Here is a 19,989-nt window from a genome sequence, read left to right as displayed (position 1 = left end):
AAGTTTAGATGTTAAGGGTGTTGAGGATTAAAATGATAATAAAGTACAGTTATCAGATAGGACTGCTCATGCCATTAGTAACAAGTTAATAAAATCAACCAGTTAATGACGGGAGTTACAGAATTCAAAGCCATAATGCCGTATAACTCTGTAAACATAATGACTTAATTAGATCGTTGTTGCAGTCAGGGTACAAGACTCCAGGCCCCTGTCTGAGATATGTAAAATATAGATATATATCTTTACCGCCTGGTTCTGCTTTTCATCTACTTTTTGAAGTGGGTGGGGAGATTTTGTTGATACCCATCACCATTTCAAGTACAAGTCTGCGTTCCCAATTTTCCTGCACAAATAATAATGGATGTATCAGTCTTGTAATGCAAATTATAATGTAATTAATTATACTCAAATTTTTGCTCAAATAAATTAATCTAGTTTGCAGATAAAAGAGCCATTACAAAATATAAAGTCCTGGAAAATGTGTCTGAAATAACCTGAGTTAATAATAAAACATTGCAAGATATCTTATAAGTTACGAGTTATTTCATAATTTGATATTAAAAAGATGTATTTTTCTTTTGAAAGCCAATTTTTAAAACTTTTTAAAAAATTGCTATTTTAAATCTCGATTATTGGTTTCATTAATTTTAGTTGACTATTTTCTGCATATTTGTAATCAATTATCAATTTCGGGATATTCGCTTACATGGATTATGCCAATTGAGATATATTCGGGAATGTAAGAAATAAGAGTTTGCTAGATATTTCTGAACGATAACAAAAATCAGGTATGTTTGATTGAAGCAAGAATTTGTACGGGATATGAAGTTTTGTAAAGAGAGAAAAGTTCTATTTTGGAGCCCAAGTTTTCTTCCCTGCAGATTTTTGATAAAATCATGAAACAGTCTTTCCAGGTTTATAATGTACCTGGATGTGCCAGGAATTTTTTTTATAAATATGTATGTGCACGTTTTGTATAATATCTGTTTATATAAGCTATTCTGATGCGTGCTCATGTTGATCAGATTCTATCTTTAGTATCATCATATCTTGGTAAATCATTTCTGTATCAATTCTGTGATGTTTCCGATGTTTTGGGAATGATCAGTGTACAAAATGGTTCTAACATTATTTTATACTACTAAACACCCAATTAATCTATTAAGTGAAAATTTATACAGATATTGCTGTGAGTAATTCCTCTAATTGAGAAAACATGTAGTTCCTCTCCTTCACAAGCCACTTTTATATAAAACAGATTTGTTTCTATTTTACAGAAGCCATTGTCCAATATCAATTTTCAGAATGTATTTTGAAATTGTATAGAATTTGAAACAAACATTGAAAGGGATGCACATAAAAAAATTCCAAATCCCTCCAAAGATATCATGAAAATTATATTTCTGTTCTTCTGTTGGAAATAAATAAGGTTCTCAAAGAACGGAAAAAGCTTATTAAGTTTCCCCACTCAATCTGTAAAATTTATGTTTATGTAAATTTATCTAATTTATTGTGCAAATGAAATATACATATAAAGATTATAAATAAAAACTTGTTTTAACTATAGAAACTTGGATATATATACAAAGGAAAAAAAAAGATTTTATTGCATAAAGATAGATCTAAATGTAAAAAAAGATAAAATTTTATCTCTGTTAAATTGCTGATTTTCCTGTAGGCAGAAAAGATCCCCCATCCTGTGGTGATGAATGATTACAAGGTTTTATAAGTTTTGAGAGTGTTTTATGAAATGGTCACCCCTGCTGTGTTAAAGGGTTTGTGCCAAATAAAATTGGAAACACTTTGAAATTAAGACCAAAGATAAGTCTTTTATCATGAAAAACAAGTTTAGAGTACTGGATAGATTAGCTAGTTTTGTGCAATTAAAGGAAGGAAACTTTACTGGTTATTGCGATGCTAATATCTATGTGTTGAAGCATAATTTAGATCTTTGAAACATTTGTTTGTTTGTTTCATTTTACGCCTTTTTCCCAACAGTATTTCAGATCTTTGAAACATAAAATAAAACAATAAAATTTGAATTTTAAGTAACAAAAAAGGCAATCCTCTGTTCACTAATAAAATACAAACATAAAACAATAAATATTTAAAATTGTTAGAAAATTAGAAACAAAGGAGAAATGATTTGTTGAGGTTGGACTATGCAGATCATAAATTAAAATAAAATATAGATTTCATGAATTATATATAATTCAGTCAATTTTGTTGTATTTCTTCAGTCACAATGTGAAATAACTTTATACATATTGCAAATTACTTGATAAAATATTACTATAGAATCTCAGGATTGATTTAAACTTTTGTCTCCAAAATTTTCCAAAGGTCTATGCTTTTAATGAGCCTGAAATAGAATAAGTTAAAGGTTGGTTAATTTTCAAGATCTGTTTGTCTATGACTGGCTAAAACTAGCTTACTTTGCCATGAATGGATGGCTAAAACTTTCCCTTAATGAAATCTAGTATAATATTCAAGCTATCTTTAGAAAAGAATAATGACATTGACATTTTGAAGACTCGGCCTTATTGAACATGCTCAGTTGGTAGTATTATGTTTGTGCAGTTTGAACATGATTTGTGTTTTGTTTGAGAATAATGCTCTTTTAGTAATTGTTAGATTGTCTGTAAGGATACTGGATAACCAAGTACTTATACAATGATATCAGAGCTTTACGCAGCCCTAATTTGGGGAGCGGGGGAGGTTGGGTGAATTGTATGGTTTATTTTCAAAACGGGAAGAAAAAACTATGTAAACTCAATTTTGGGGGAAAACTGCAGGTTTTTAAAGAATTTTATGTTGGGGAAGCCGCCCTTAAACGCCCCATGCTATAGATGGAAAAAAGGCCTTGGATATAAAACTTTACCATTGATTAGGTCCTGAAATGGTTGTGCTTTGCCTGAAATTTTGAATTGTCTGATGTTTATTGAAAGGGAATAGCTGAAATTATATTGTAGCCCACAGTATTGAGTCTAGCCAGATTGCATCTAAACTACGGGCGTTATAATATAATAAGTCATATTTTACTTCTTGGTTGTAAAGAGTTTATAAGAAATGCACAACACATTTGAAGTCGCACTTTGAAATCTGGTTTCAATAATAACGCTTTTAAATGTGCATTTGGCTAAAATCTGTTTTAACTTAGTTTTTTGGCTTTCTTAGTGAAAGAGAAAGTCATGATTGTTTTTATACAAGGATTAAGCTACATGCGTTAATAGTTAAATATTGACATCCTTCAGGAGTCCTTATGAGAATCATTACCACAGTTTAGACTGGAATATCAATGTTTATTGTTAAACACTTTCACCAAAACATTCCCAGTGCTGTGTATAAATGAGAGTTCTTGTGACAGACAATTTTGATGAAATTCTGTTTTAATGTTTCCCTAGTTGTCCTAAACAACATCATAATGTTAACTTACAGATTCACTTTAAAACTGTGAATTTGATATTGAAGAGTAAGTACAACTTGCAAGGAAAAATTTCTAAATTTAACCCTTCCTCACTAATAAATTTGATACTTGAACAAAAAAAACAAAAACCTCTTTTATTTCTCTGCTCCATCATCATTACTTATTACTATCAGATCTCTCGTAATATATTTCATTAATTTTTGTTGCTTGGCAACATAATACATGGATTTTAATTGCCATTACCAATTGATATTACTCATTTCTGTTTCATATTTTATAACATGTAAGCAATTCCTAGGCAAACACACAACACACATGCTTTGAAGTCAGTTAGTTTTACAAAGAAAGTTGCTTACAAAAAAAAACCACATCCCCAAGCATTTATTTCTTTAGAATTTTACCATAAAAGTGATTATCAATAAAATATTCTGAGGTCTAAATCACTGAACACTGAAATTACAATCTTAATATATATTTTCCATTGTGTTATATTGACTTCTTCTGTTGAAGGCGTAACTTTAAGATGTAAAAGATACTATTAATATGATCAGTATTATCCATTGAGATGACTTAATAGAACATCTCTTATTTAAGATAATATTAAATCAAGGCGGCTGCGAAGTGAAGTTAACAAAGAGAACATTGTATATTGACTTATTCTTTATAATAGAAAAGGTTCTCTTTTTATAGTTGAAGATCACTGATGAACAGCTTCTGCGTAATACCAAGTGGTAAATATCGTATAAAGTTAAGGGGTGGTTGTCATTAAGAGACTGCTGTGGGCCAAAATGTTTGTTTCAAATGCCACCTCATGACAAAACCAACATAGTGTGTTTGCAACCAGAATGGATCCAGGCCAGCCTGCGCACTGGCGCATTCTGATCAGGATCCATGCTGTTCGCTATCAGTTTCTGTACTTGTAATAGAGTTGGTAAGCGAAAAGCATGGATCCTGATCAGACTGCGCGGATGCTGGTCTTGATCCATGCTGGTCGCAAACGCACTATGTTGGTTTTGCCATGACGCGGCTCATTTATGCATTTAAGGCCACCTCAAAACTTGGAGAACAGTTTTTGTTGTATCTAATAAAACCAAAAATGATAGTTTGAGAGTCAAAACAAACTGTCTGAGAAAATTTTCAATGAAAAGCAAGCACAAAGTTTCATAGCACTTTGCATGGCTGATTAAAAAAAATACTGTAAGGATATGACAGGTTTTTCACAATTGTTTCTGTGACAGAAATGTCTGAAATTGAATTTCTAGTGTACCTTTTACAGTATTTCTATTGACCAAGAATTTGTCATTTACTTAAGCATTATACATATATTTGTATTTGCTGGTGTTTGTGTGGACGGAGGTTGTCTGAGAAATTCCTAGTGTTTTACAGTTAAACATTGTATTGGTATTCGCTGTAGATAGCCTTGCTGTGACCATTAGCATCATTGAGATATTCTGGATCACAGTTCTCAATAATGTGATTGACATTGTCCCAGCAACATGCTCATTATCAGACATTATTGCAAATAGCTGTTAGTGATGGGAGAATGGCTCAGTGAAACGCATACAAATTCACATCTAAGGGTATAAATTCTTGTGCTGCTTTTTTTTCTCCCCCTACCATTTCATTGTTATTGCTGAAGGACTTGTCTTAATGGTATGAAATATTGGGCTTTCTTATAATTAGAATATGTGTAATGGAATTTGATTTAATGGTTTACTAAAGGACCTCACTTCAGCATGACCCTTTATGTGTCTCCAGGGCTTCTGCTCCCCAAAAAACATTCATAGCTTTAGTAGTAGTCTTGGAAAATAGATTTATACAGTTCCCCTTTCAATCCTGGGAATATAAAACTCATAAAAATGCCCACAAGTATGATAATGTTTTACAGTTAGTTAATGGTCTGAGAGAAATTGTCGGAAAAATCATCAGCCATTCTATCTGTGTGAAGACATGATTTGCTGTAAATAAATAATCATAACATTTGGAGCCACCAAATCACCATTACAGCACCAGCATTACTTGTGTTATCAGTTGTACAGTAAGTAATGAGTGCCAGACAGATTTACAGATCTTTCCCCTCAAATTTTACAGAGCCTCATTACAGGATTAGCATCATTTGGCCTCTTCTTATCTATGGTAGATAGCTGTAATTGATCTAGTCAAATTGAGCAGTGATACACAATTACGAGACTTAATACCAGCACAACATCACTCCCATTACCTACTCAAAACAGATCTGTTGTTTTCCATTTTATATACCATCTGGTCAAAGTTCATAATATGTTCCCCCCAAGTATCTCTACATATGTGTTGATCACCATACTTTGATTTCTGTCACAAATTAAGCAGAGGCTTGACAATTACATAAAATAGAGCTGTCATTTCTGGGTCTAATCAACTCACAAGTCAATATAACATGACAGATCTGCTGTTTGCCGGCTTCTACTGAATTGCTGTAACAATTTAGTTCAAACAAAGGAGAACTGTATTTTATGGTGAGTTGTCAAGAACATTCTGTGAACTATTGTATTGAAAGTACAATGTGCAGAAGCATTAGGTGTTATAAGCAGGAACAAAGGTGAAGGCATTGATGGACCATACTCATTATTGGCAGACCTTTTGCTGTAAGGGTTAATTAATTTTCCTTCCCACAAATGACTTTGCCAAAGCAATGCACTTGAACTGCATGGTGTTGATTTTTGCTATTTTTATGCATATTGCAGATAACTCGCAAATTTTACTCTTTAACTGTTGGATCTGCTATTTGTTGGAATTCAGAATGACTTATAAAAAATATTTTCAGAATATAATCCTGATTTTTATCTTCCTTTTAAGAACCATCAGTGTGTGTGTGTGTGTGTCTCTGTATCAAATATATTTTAAATTTACTCTCATTGTATGAAAACATATAAATCATTATCATTAAACCTCCATTTATCATTAGTATCCAAAAAATGTTAACTGAATATTTTCTAGGCATTTAGATTTGTGTGTGTGTGTGTGTGTGGGGGGGGGGGGACGGACTGGTGATTGAGATATGTATAATGGAAGGGTTTATGGTTATTAGTGAGTGCATGTTGACCAGGATGTATGATGAGAAACATACCACAACTAATTACTTCTCATTACTACAGATAATTTACTGACCGAAAACAACATTTTCAATGCTCTGTTGTCCAGAGATGTATGAGCTGTTAGCCATAAAATCTATCTGAATCTTTTCTGTTGGTCCATTTGGTAAAAAGAATTCTTAACTTACTGGCTGACCAATTACTTCACCTGAGTGGTCAGAGGTCACAAACACTCTAGTCATTTAAAGTAGTTGGTCAGTAGCCAGGTATGAAGTGATTTAACCAGCTGACCATTCACTCTCATTAGTGTCATATGATGGCAGAAATATATTCCTAGAACTTATATTTGAATGTAGCCGAAGGCTTCAATGTCTGAGAAATTAGCATGCAAAAATTGTGTACATGTAATCTATATAAGGAAAATTTTTACAGCCTTTCTCTTTCACAAAGTTGATATAATTGCTTTTGAATTTTCTTCCTTGTAAATTCTAAGAAAATTTTAGAAAGTTTAGTAACACATGGTAATGTTGCCAAGTTAGAACTAGTTAGAACTACATTATTCTCAAAAAAGAGGAAGAAAGAAAGAAAGAAAAATCAACAATTTCGACAAAGCTTATTTTTAAGAAGAGAATGTAGGCCAAATGTTTGTTTACAAGTAACTAAAATATGTGTAATTATATTAATGTATTTGTAATTGAGTTAATATCTTTGATAAAGGAAAACAATAGACAATTATGCCAAGGTGATGTCGATTGGCTACAAGTAAATTACTAAATTGTCTTTAATTGTAGTTAGCATTGTTTTGCCATGAATTCTGAGAATTGTCCAAATTTCAAGCGCCACGTAACTTGTTACAAGACATAGGCTTGTCTAGTTACAGGTGAAGTAGCACTTGCTGCGATTGTAACTGGAAAAAAATGAGTAATTAACGGTGTAATTGGGATGAGTTTACTACAGTAAGTTTGGGTTAATGAGCAGTAAAAGATAACAGTGAAGTTTTCTCACCTTTTGATAATACTGATGTAACAAGTGGTATTATGGGAGTGAAGTGTTTCTGGCACCAAACATTTCAATAGAAACACTTGCCATACCTTACAATGTTGGGAATCTGATTGACATTTCGCAATTGTTTGAATAAATATATCAAAAGAGTATTTGAAGGGTTTTCAAGTAGATTATGTGATATATTGAAGTTGAATATTTGTTACTGAGGGGGGAAAAAGTGAGATCTGTTTGGAAAAGGAATAATGATGAATTTGTAATGAGAAAACAAGAGGTTTCTTTTGTTTGCTAATAGTTTAATGATATAAAATTCTTAGGTCTTATATATATATAATGTGTATTATTTTGATAATGGTTACAAACAGTAGATATCTGTCTAAATTTTGAAATCTTAACCCAATCTAAACCTATTTTGTTGTCTTGTTAGTGTTGTAGATGCCGTCTGCAAGTGGTGTGGAACAGGAAGTTTCCCGCCATTTTTACGTCTGCTCTGTCACCTACTTCCTGACTACTTCCTGCGTTACATCACACTTATCTCAATCTGTCTAGAACTTAAAATGAAAACAGTTGTTGGATTGAAGTCCAGAACATCTCCATTAAAGCTTTTTCTCTTTTCTTCCCTCCCATCTTTTTCTGTACCTCTCCTTCATTTCCGGATTCCTCTTCAGCCACACTGACCTTACATAATATAGAAAAGGCAAATTAAAAATCTACGAGACAATGAGACATAGCAGTATGTCCTGATGACTATAAAGTGACTGAAGATACTTTTTTGATTTGATAATATATATAATCAGTTCAATAAAAACTAGTGCTTCTCTTTTTTTCTTCTTTTAATTTGATGTAATAAAAGTTATGTAATAAAAGTTTCCTAGGTTTTCAGTGGGTATGTTTGCTTTTATATTTATATGATGGTGAATGAAGTGAAATTATATTCAAAATATGATAAATTCTTATAATTTAACAATTAAAGGTATTTTGATAATATAAAAGTTGTAGTGCTTTTGGCAATTAACAATTTAAAATACTCCAAAGTGCCATTATACGCCAATTATAAGTCATTTATGAGCCGCGTCATGACAAAACCAACATAGTTTGTTTGCAACCAGCATGGATCCAGACCAGCCTGCGCATCCGCGCAGTCTGATCAGGATCCATGCTGTTCGCTATCGGTTTCTGTACTTGTTATAGAGTTTGTAAGCGAACAGCATGGATCCTGATCAGACTGCGCGAATGCGCAGGCTGGTTTGGATCCATGCTGGTCGCAAACCCATTATGTTGGTTTTGTCATGACGCGGCTCATTTATGGATATCATACAGTGATATTTCAAACATCTCTGAAGTTATTCTTAGAATTTCGAACATATTTTTTGTATCATTAAGATGGAAGCCTTCAGACACCTTTTAATTTGGAATTTGGAACAGTTCAGGCAGTAAAATTATGTGCTCAACAATTTCTAGTATATCAATCAAAAGTGCATAAATTTCAGGCCTGCGAAATGTTTTACATTTTACTCATCTATTATTTCAGTCAACTTTGAAATTAATTGTATATCTTTTATGGAAATGTTTTGATATTTTGCCCAGAAACTTGTGTTTGTGGGTGGTGTAGGGGAAGATAACTCCTGGGTAAGTTGATGGGGTTGTTTTAAATGATGAATTAAAGAAAGGTGAAAGCTGAGGGACAGGGGTGATTTCTAGCTTTCTGGTTTATGAATTAAACAGCTGCTTTTATCATAAGAAGGTGAAGTTAGCTGTCATGGTTTTTGAAATGTTAATGTTAACAGAAGTGATTTATTATTGAAATTGTGAAATTCAAGATGTTTTTTTCTTCATGTTTTTTTTTCTTCATTCCAAGAGGTACCATGATTTTGGCTTCTGCATTATACTTAAATCTTTTTTCTTTTTTGTTTAACCTTTTTAAAAGCATTTTTAGCTCGACTATTCGAAGAATATGAGAGCTATTGTAGTCGCCCCGGCGTCGGCGTCGGCGTCAGCGTCCGCGTCGGCGTCTGCGTTGGTTAAAGTTTTTTGTAAAGTCAAATATCTCAATTATTACTTGAGATATTCAATTGAAACTTACAATACTTATTTATAGTAACAAGCTACATCAGATTGACAAGTTGGATAACTCTGCCTACAATATTGACAGAATTATGCCCCTTTTTAACTTAGAAATTTTGGTTAAAGTTGTTTGTAAAGTCAAATATCTCAATTATTACTTGAGATATTCAATTGAAACTTACAATACTTATTTATAGTAATAAGCTACATCAGATTGACAAGTTGGATAACTCTGCCTACAATATTGACAGAATTATGCCCCTTTTTAACTTAGAAATTTTGGTTAAAGTTTTTTGTAAAGTAAAATATCTCAATTATTGCTTGAGATATTCAATTGAAATTTAAAATACTTTTTTATAGTAACAATGTACATCAGTTTGCAAAATTGCATAACTCTGCCTGCAATATTTGCAGAATTATTTGCCCCTTTAGAACTTAGAGATTTTGGTTAAAGGTCTTCAAAGATATTTACTTGAAACTTTACACATGCACTTAGGGTCATAATTGGAGGGTCATAATTGTATGTCACTGACCAAGTTCCATAACTCTATCTTGCATTAAGGCTGATTCATATCCCCTTTTCTACTTAGTCTCTTGGTTAATGTTTACACGCAAGTTTTACATATCTCAATAACTATTAAAGATATTTATTTAAAACTTCACATATGCATTTAGGGTCATAATTGTAGCTCACTGACAAAGATCCATAATTCTATCTTGCATTTAGGCTGATTTTTCTCCCCTTTTTCAACTTAGAAATTCATGGTAAAGTTTTGCTTGTAAGCTGTTATCTCAATAACTACTGAAGGGTTTGTGCCTTTTTTGGGACAATTTTATGCATTCATAATAATAAAGCAGTTATTTACTTGATAAAACATCTTAATAACAAGCCTTTGCACCTTTTCTGTAAAATTTATGTATTCATAGGTAATTAGTATTATTATACTCAATAAAACACCCTCGTGACATTACCTTCCAAATAGTCAAGCCAATACTGTATAATTAGACTCTCTCTAAGGCCTATAACATGAATTTATAAAAAGAAAATAGCCCTTTGTGAACTTAAAAAATTTAACATTATCAAGGCTCTTTTACTATCAAGCACTTAGAATAGTCGAGTGTGCTGTCCTACCGACAGCTCTTGTTATTGTACAGACTTGGTAAGGAAATATGATACAAGTATATTCATATAAGAAGAATTACATTGTAATATAATTTTTTCCACACCTGTGCTTGATTCTGAATAATTGTGGTTGATAATATAAGTTCCTATTATTATCGGAGTACAAGAAGTCGGGACTTATACAACCTTATACAACTTAAATATAAGCAAAATTGTTTTCATTAAGCAAAGAAAATAATTTTAAGAGGAAAATTCATAAACTTAAACTCTTCACCTACATGCTGTCAGCAACAGATTATACCCCAAGTGGCCAGTGAAGACCAAGATCAGCCGGCACAATCATGCTGTCTTAGTAACTGTTAACTATTTAGCCTGTACATCTTTTGAAATTTTCTGTAGAAATGATGAAATGGTTTTGTACTGATAAAAAAATGGACAAGTGATTTTAAGATATTTAGTATTGCTTCATATCAAAACTTTAACAATACTGATTGATGAAGTTTCAGCATCAGCATTCTATTATTGTGTGAATATTTTACATAAAACAACCATCCAACAAATTATATCCAATGTCTGAAATAGCTCATTTTGTTTATTGTTTATGCCAGTGATTGCCAAGTTCAGTTTTCTAAAACTGATTATTTTATTCTCAGTCTGCTTTATTCATCACCAGCAAATTTCACTAAGATTTGTCTGTAGACACCAAACTGATTCCTGTAGAGATGAAGGAAAAAAACCTGAAATCAACAAAGCATAGTTGCATGACATGGAAAACCCATGCTGAAAATGTGAACAACATATGTTTGATCTAGTTAGATTGGTATCAAGTTTTATTAATCACTATTAAATAAGCTGGTTCCCCTTCAGGTTATAGAGATAGTTTGATAAGGCATAACTTTACAGCATATTCCACTAAGACTTTCTTGAGAAAGTTCAAAAGCTTCTTGGGAAACGTATGCAAAGAATACGTGCGCTTGCTGTGCATGTTATTTTACTTCGGAATGTTCGAAAATGTGTCTTTTGAGAAATGTTTACATCCATATCACAGCCATACTGTCTTGATATGATAAAATCTATTCATCAACAACTCTGTAATTTTAATTACAAATTCGATTATTATTTTTTGTAGGCTATCACTTTTTAACTGGTTTAGGTTTTATTATCCTTCCCAGAATGCACTTAATTCTAATATGGCATGCAATTTGAGTCATCTTGTTTTTGGTTAATGAGTTAATTTAGGCAATTTTATTTTTGAAAGTAAAGGGTCCCTGGTAGAAATTTAAAAGGAATTCAATAGGGTGTGTTTGCAAACTGAAGATAAAGTAATTTATTAACTGCTAATTGTGAAATGTAATAGCTGTTGCTCTTCATGGAGGGCCTGGAGATGGGGGGGGGGGAGATATTCCATAGAACTGTATGAGGGAAGATTAGACAATCTTCAACTAACTGATAAGCCCTTATATCTTACTCCACCCTGACTGATCTAGATTACAGGGGGAAAAAATCTTGGGTATGATCAGTGTTTATAGGTAAGAGAGTGAGATAAAAACACTGATTCATGGGTGTGAAAAGACGAGGAAAGAATTTTCTGAAAGTTTATATGCTGTGTTATATGAATATGTTACATGTTGAGTTTACCTGTGAAACATACTGAAATGTGTTTTATCCTTCTTTATATAATAATGATTTTCCAGATTTTGAGGGAAAATTTGCATTTTATTACATCATTAAAATGCAAGTTTTCCAAATTATCTTGAATAAACAAGAGTTTTATAGACTTTTACGCAGAAATGCTTCTGCAAAATGCTATAGGACATGGGTTGTTGGCATTGTTTTTGGTTAATTGGTTGCAAAAAATTAATATTAATTAAAATCAGGTGGGGAGGATGAAAATATGCTATGGAAAACATGTGTACTTTATTACATTCCGAGTACTGAAAACTGGGAGATTGTAATATTTAATTGGAGACAAATACCACAATTGGAAACTGAATACTTTAATGAGAATGAAAGCTACCTGCTAAATATGTTTTTTCTATAGGAAAACAGGGAATTCGCTCAGCAATTATCGCTGGTGCAAAAATTGAAAACTATTGTGAAATTCATCTCTGCAGAATGGTTGTTTGTAATTCTAAACAATCCCTGATCGTTTTATGGCCTAATGTATAGATGAGTCATGTAAAGTTATAATGTTTTAAATTACATGTATTATAAAACACATGTATGTATTTTACATCAAAAGTTTAGTTTGTTTTGTTTTTTTTTTTGTCTTAAGTCCAAACACTATTCTAAATTGTTAGCGCAGTTACTTTCAATTTTCGCTCTTTTGAAAATTATGTGTAGGGGGGGAAAATTAGATGGAAAAGTAAAAATTTTACAGTTTTCCTTTTTTTTTAGTTTTAACTATTTCTCTTTACATAAATTTTATATTTTAAATCTCTTTCAAGGAGCCAGTTCCTTTGAAAATAATTAAAGAGATATGAATATATACAAAGACACCTTTTGAAAAATTATAAGTGTATTTTTTTTAAAATGATTCATACATTACATAGAGTATAAATTATGTTTGGTGTAATTAGAAATGAATTCAGACGGGTTTTTTACCCAGTTTTTAACTGCTGTTTCTTCCTGCAATTTTGGATTTAAAAAAAAAAGCCAAAGCTCTTCTTATCTTGATGGGAACAAACTTGTTCTTGAGTGCTTTTCCAAGGGGAACCATAATTCTGCTAGGATCAAGTATTTAATTTAGACTTAAAAAAAAGAAGAAAAAAAGGCATACAAATGTAAAATGTATTTAGTCAGCAAATTCTTTTTAGATGATAACAGTTTCAACACTAACAAGAATTATTCTAATGGGTGTGAAGAACAACATACAAGTTTTGATTTTCTTTTCTTTCATATTTTTGAAAATGCAATATTTGTAAAAGAAGAAAGAAAAGACTTACAAATAAAGTTCCGTAGATAAAGAACATTTTATTTAACAAGATAATGAACATTTTATTTAACAAGAAGTATGGCTCTCATATATATGCTGTATGATTAATCTTTTTAACCTATTCTAAAAATAGAATTTTAAATTAGATTTCTCTTTTTTCTAAGAGATTGTTTGAATTTTTAATTGTTTAGCACTCATCTTGTCTTGTAATTCATTGATCAATGAGTTTGAGTTCTTTGACATCTAGTTTGGAGATTATCTGATTTTGATGTTCAAATACTTTGCTTTTGGAGGAAAACTTGAAAAATTGCAAACTTTTCAATATCATGTTGATAATGCTTTTAATACTGAAAAGGTAGCTCTTACCTTTTTGTGTTAACTTTAAGATTGCTTGATTAAACATAAGAATGATAAGTGTTGCTGCAGTGATAAAAGTTTTGTTCTGAAGTAATGTAATGTGAAAATTTGTTATGACTCTGGTAGCAAAAGTTACTGGTTGTTATCAAAAAACATTATTACAAGTTTTTAGAACAAGTTTATTGATTATGGAGGCGACATTGTATCTCCAATTCAGTTAAATCAGCTTAAATATTCTTGAAATTAATTACAAGATGAGGATTACCTTGAATTCATTCAAGATTTCATCTCAATCTCGGGTTTCTATTATAGATATGGTAATTTGAAGGTGTTTTAAAATATGCCATCTAGTTCAGACAGTTCACCTAGGTGAATTTTGCTCATTACCTTGACCTCCTTGCTCATTTCACATTGGTGAACCTTGCTCATTACCTTGACCTCCTTGCCCAGTTCACATAGGTGAATTTTGCTCATTGCCTTGACCTTGCTCAGTTCACATTGGTGAATTTTGCTCATTACCTTGACCTTGCTCAGTTCACATAGGTGAATTTTGCTCATTACCTTGACCTTGCTCAGTTCACATAGGTGAATTTTGCTCATTACCTTGACCTTGCTCAGTTCACATAGGTGAATTTTGCTCATTACCTTGACCTTGCTCAGTTCACATTGGTGAATTTTGCTCATTACCTTGACCTTGCTCAGTTCACATAGATGAATTTTGCTCATTACCTTGACCCTGCTCAGTTCACATAGGTTAATTTTGCTCATTACTTCTACCCTCCTGAATTTGTACAATGGGGTCTCCATGCTTGGATTTCAGACCAATCCATTGATATTTTCAAGAGATAATCGTACTTAAGGTCTAAATTAATGGCATAAATTTATTTGATTTTTTAAAATTTCCTATATCTTTTGATGTTTTTTCAATCGTTTTTTCTAGATGTGACTTTTTTGTTTTTGAAATAAAACTGATAGCATCCTAATTTAAGGCGTTATAGATTTTAATCTCTGTCTACCTTTTGCACATTCTTGATGTTGACTTGAAATAATATTTGCACACTTGTAAGAATATATTCTATGTATCAATACTATTTGAAAAAAAAAACATCTATTTTCATTTCAGAAAAATAGATAAATATCTTGATAACATTTTTTTTTTCATATTTCAAAATATATTATTATTGCACATCAAAGAATTAATTGGTAAAGTCAGTTGTATAAAGCATTAGCATTTACTCTTTGCTGGAGTGAGCAATGTGCTTTTGAGAAGGTATAAAATGAATAACATTCAAGTAATGCCTATATATATTTTTTTTTACAAAATTTGCTGTCATAGTAATGAGAACTGAAATGCGGTGAAACCTGGAAAAACTGGACATGTTCCAATGTCCGGTTCTCTGGAAATGCCAGTCTTGTGATATGTCATATAATCAGATACATGGGTGTGAAGTTAAATAGTAAAAATTGAAGAATGTCCACTGCATAATGTGTATTTTTAATGTGATCATTTATTTCCTGTAGTACTGCCGCCCGTGGATCGTGTAACATACACCTATCCTCGACATCAACTGGGTAACCATTCATCATTTATGTCTTATGTTTTATTTCTATTGTGCTTTCTGTGACCAGTAAATGTGATAGGATTTTGAACAAACTTAAAAAAAATTTTAGTGACCTTGACCTTGAGAGGATGACCTTGACCTTGAGAGTATGAAGCAGACGACAAGTTTTCTGTGTTGTTATAGATGTTTGATTTATTATTTTTCTCGTCTTTTTTTTTTTTAAACAGTTAGCTCTTTCTCTCTCTCTCTGAAACTCTTTGCTGCGTAATACTTGTTTGTTATTTTAAAAAAAACAACAACTTCGAGATGATGAAGGTGGAAAAAAGTGTCCTTTTTGTACCACGTCTTTCTGTTTGAGATGCACAATCGCTTTTACTAGAAGTGGCATCTTTTTTCAGGACCTGAAACGTTTGCACTTTTAGGTACAATCATTGTGTGTGCACAGTTTTTTCATTTGGAAATATTTTTTATTTTCAAGCCCTCAGGAAATGAAGCTTGATTTAAATTGAATTTGTATGATTTAATTATTAGATTCTGTTCATTAGTTTTAGTTTGTTTCAAAGAAGTCGGCAACATTAGAGGGAACCAAAAAAAATACAGAAATAAGGGAAAAAAAGGGTTATGTTTTTGTATTGATTTAAATTGACATTAAAATTAGCTAAATCTCTGATTTGTTTAGATCTATTATGCCCTACATATTTGCACAGATGTCAAATTTAAATTTCTGTAATAATTTCTATTGTACCTAGCAATTTTATTTTAAAGATTAAAGCATTAGCCTTATTAATATGGGCTGAAATTTGTTTGATAAGGAGTATAGGAGTATAATGGTAGCCAGTATACATTTATCTTAGAAAATTGTTCTTTCATTAACATTTATTATCTAACAGAAAAATATTAATTCCTTCTATTTCCTACACACTTGTACAGTCTTATATTATTATGCTTACAAACCCATGCTTAGTATGTTGAAGGTGCATGTATATTTTCCTTCAAGCAGAAATGACAAGAAAATTCTCCTCTTTGCACCAAAAAACGCAAGAAAAAGTCACACCAAAAAAGTATTTGGCGAAATAAGTTATGATTTGCGATTATAGGCGATTTCTCAAGAGGAGAGTTATCTATCTATCAATCTATGGCATGCTTTCTGTTGTAAATGCATGTAAACTACTTACTTACGCATGTTGCATGAATTTTCGATTTATTCTCTCATTTTGCTCTATTAAAGCTTGTGAAAAATTATTTTTTTAAATATTACATTTTATCAATTACAGAATCTAAATTTGATATAAAAAAATCAAAATATGTATAATTATGTATTAGAAAAAAAAAGAACATTTTGCTTTTTGCATTAAGATTATTAAAATTTTATTTTTTGAGATTAAAATCAAGTGTGTTTGTGTGTGTCAAACCTTAATTATTTTACATGAACACTTTTTTTTTTCTTCACATTTTATTCTTTCAGCTAATTTATCTTAACATATTCGTGTAACTTACATGCGATTTTATTTTTGCTATTTTAGCGCCAGGATCTGCCCCAAGAAATGTGAGAGCCCGACCTCATAGTCTTCAAACTATACGCATAGACTGGGATGAGCCCGAGATACCAAATGGAATTATTCAGGTTCAAACATTTATCTGTACATTTTGCATTTGAAACATTTTATGTTTCCATTATCACACTAAACTTTTGGTAAGGACTTGTCAGAATAGTGGATATAACTTGTAAGAGGGATTTCCAGATCAGTGTGAGAACTTAAGTTAAGCACGCATCAATATAGAGCCTGGCCATATTCATGCTCATGTATGACACATATTGATTTTATATTTCATTTATGGTTATTGATTGAATGACATTTGTTGTTTTGTTTTTTGGTTTTATATTTTTTAATGAAATGTTTGAAATTTCATTCCACTTTTGTACTTGTATTGAGGACTGTATTGTTCATGTGTTCATGCTAGGCGGCCATGATTCAAAAGGAATTGTCACACATGATATGACCATATTGAAAGACTTTATTTTTCCAATAAATTTAATCTTTACACCGGATTCATATAAATTAGATCATACGTTTTAACATGATCACTAGAATGGAAATTAGTTCTCCTTACAAAAAGAAAAAAACTTTTTTAATGGCAACAATAACAACACATTTCTGTGATTAGAATCTGGCATTATCCATGTAAAATTTCAAATTGTTATTATACAAAATGCTACCATACAGACAAAGTGTTGAAATATTGATGAGAACAGAGCTATGAAACAAGCTCTACGAGAACTGGTACACTCGATGGTAAGGCACCATATGCCCCCTGAGCCATATGCCTTACAGTCATGAAATCTTTCAGGATATTTTGTTTCCCTTTAATTGACATACATTTTTGTTTAGGATAGGATTGGTTATTTTTGTAGAAAATGACATTTATTATTTATTTATTATTTTATTTATGATTGTTTATAAGGTAAATGCTTGCCCTGGTAACTTTTATTTTGGTAAAGAAGCCTTAAACTCTACTCCTCCGGATCCTCACCCCCCCATCCAATTAGGCAACTTCAACCCCATTTAAAGTAGGAACAAACTGAATATTTCTATATATCTACGATGTTTTCAGGGATACAAAGTATTTTATACAACCAACCCAGACCTACCAATTGTGCTATGGATGAACCAAGAGGTGGCAGGAGAGAACAAGATGACTACTATTAGTGGTTTGATCCCCAACAGCACCTACACAATATGTGTGCTGGCCTTCTCAAGCATGGGTCAAGGTCCATTGTCCGTTCCGGTTCAAGTGATGACTAGACAAGGAGGTATGTATTGTCTGTGTTTATTGCGGGTGATGGGTCCCTGTTGTTACTAATTGGTTATTGCTATGGAGACAGATTTTGGCACCTGGTGAAGGACATAGAAATACACGCTTTAGTAGTTTTGGGCTGCTAGATTACAAGAATGGTAATGTTTCACACAATGTTTATTACAGTTAACCAGTACTCAGACAAGTTTAAGGTTTGGAAAATATAGTTCTTTTTTCTTATTTATACTGAATAAGATGAGTTTTGATGAATAAGCACTTTCCTAACATGTGTGCCTAATGGTTAAAATATCATAATGTACAATGTGGATATTGCATAATTCGTAGAACTTGTTTTTTAAAGAAACTATTGATAATTTTACACCAGGTTTCATAATTGTATAGATTAGTTTAACCTTAATATTTTTACTTAATATTAAAATTTACTAACAGTATAACATTATGATTAAATTCATTTTGAAGCTCTTTTTTTCAAAAGAGTGAAGTTCCTTTTTAAAACTTGTGTAGAATTTTAATTGAAATTGGTCTATTTTTAGCGAGGACAAGTAATTTTGTTGCTAATTACGTTTTCCTGTTTATGATTGCGTTTTGAGAAAATGTAATTGTAAAATTAGCATTTTCTTTGTCATAGTCTAGTTGATTAAACAAAGATTATTCAGAACTTTGTATAAAAAAAAATTTTCAAGGAAAGGTTTCTTTTGCAATGGGTTTATACGCAATTTTTTAATAGGAAACAGTTCCAAATCTCACAGTTTTTTTTAGTCTCGAGTTTGATGGTTTGGAGATCACTCTGCATGCAAAATGTATTGGCGCATGAGGCAATATGCACACTGAGCGTATGTTGCGTTTGTTCGCATGTCGTGTGACATGAAAATGCGTTTGCGTAAGCCACCCAGCATGCTTCAAATTAACAGTATGTGATGTGCAAAATGCAGTGTGCGGTCAGCGTAAAATGTTGCGTCCTGTGTCAAAGAATTTTGTTCTGTTTGTTCAGTGTTTGGATAAAATGCAAACATACTGCCATGGAATAAACTGTCTGGTTTCAATCACTAATCTTGCTGCAATTAATTATTCAGATAAATTATTTTCAAAAGAATTTTTTGAGTAATTTTCTGTTTCTTTTTAAACAAAAAATGTTTTGATTGACACCAGATGTATTTAGTGTCAGTTGTGTTGCTACATTATACCTGTATAATAATTATAAATATATATATATACATGTACATATGAATTTTGTGAATGATTTTAACATGTAAAGAATGCTTAGTCTAGAGTGCATAACGTTACTTAACCGCATGACTAGACAGTGTGTATTACTGTAGATATATACAGAACTATTATTTTGGAGTGCCAATGTCCCTTGTTTGGGAGAGAACAAAAATCTTCCAGTTTGGTTAAAGTGCTCACTATGTGTATTGAAACAAATGAGGATTAATAATAAATATATTTATATATCTTTGGGTAGTCTGAACATTGTACATGTATAAAATGGGTTTTTGAAATTTTGAAAAAATCGTTGCATGAAAAAAAATAGAACATATTTCACATGTTTAACTAGTGAAAAAGAGAATTTTGCATGTATATAGCACTTTAACAGCACTATTTTGCTTCAAGCACATTCTGAGCACTATTTT

The 19,989-nt window shown here is 31.7% G+C and overlaps 1 protein-coding gene across 15 annotated transcripts in view; it reads left to right on the top strand.

Annotated features, from left to right (window-relative positions):
* LOC132713504 (receptor-type tyrosine-protein phosphatase delta-like) overlaps window positions 1–19,989 on the top strand; it is a 208,087-nt gene that overhangs the window by 148,063 nt on the left and 40,035 nt on the right. For 13 of the 15 annotated variants that reach the window (XM_060696141.1, XM_060696132.1, XM_060696133.1 and 10 more), the window contains 3 exons: window positions 15,501–15,551; window positions 17,065–17,165; window positions 18,155–18,353. In XM_060696141.1, coding sequence (XP_060552124.1) covers window positions 15,501–15,551; window positions 17,065–17,165; window positions 18,155–18,353 — 351 coding nt within the window. The remainder of the gene's footprint in view (window positions 1–15,500; window positions 15,552–17,064; window positions 17,166–18,154; window positions 18,354–19,989) is intronic. The other 2 variants (XM_060696139.1, XM_060696148.1) reach the window with 1 other exon arrangement.

This window comes from Ruditapes philippinarum, unplaced genomic scaffold (genome assembly GCF_026571515.1).
Source record: "Ruditapes philippinarum isolate M1 unplaced genomic scaffold, ASM2657151v2 ctg1281_1_1_1_1, whole genome shotgun sequence".
Lineage (NCBI taxonomy): Eukaryota > Metazoa > Mollusca > Bivalvia > Venerida > Veneridae > Ruditapes > Ruditapes philippinarum.
The sequence above is the reverse complement of the archived record's forward strand: the minus strand, read 5'-3'. Positions and strand labels throughout refer to the sequence as shown.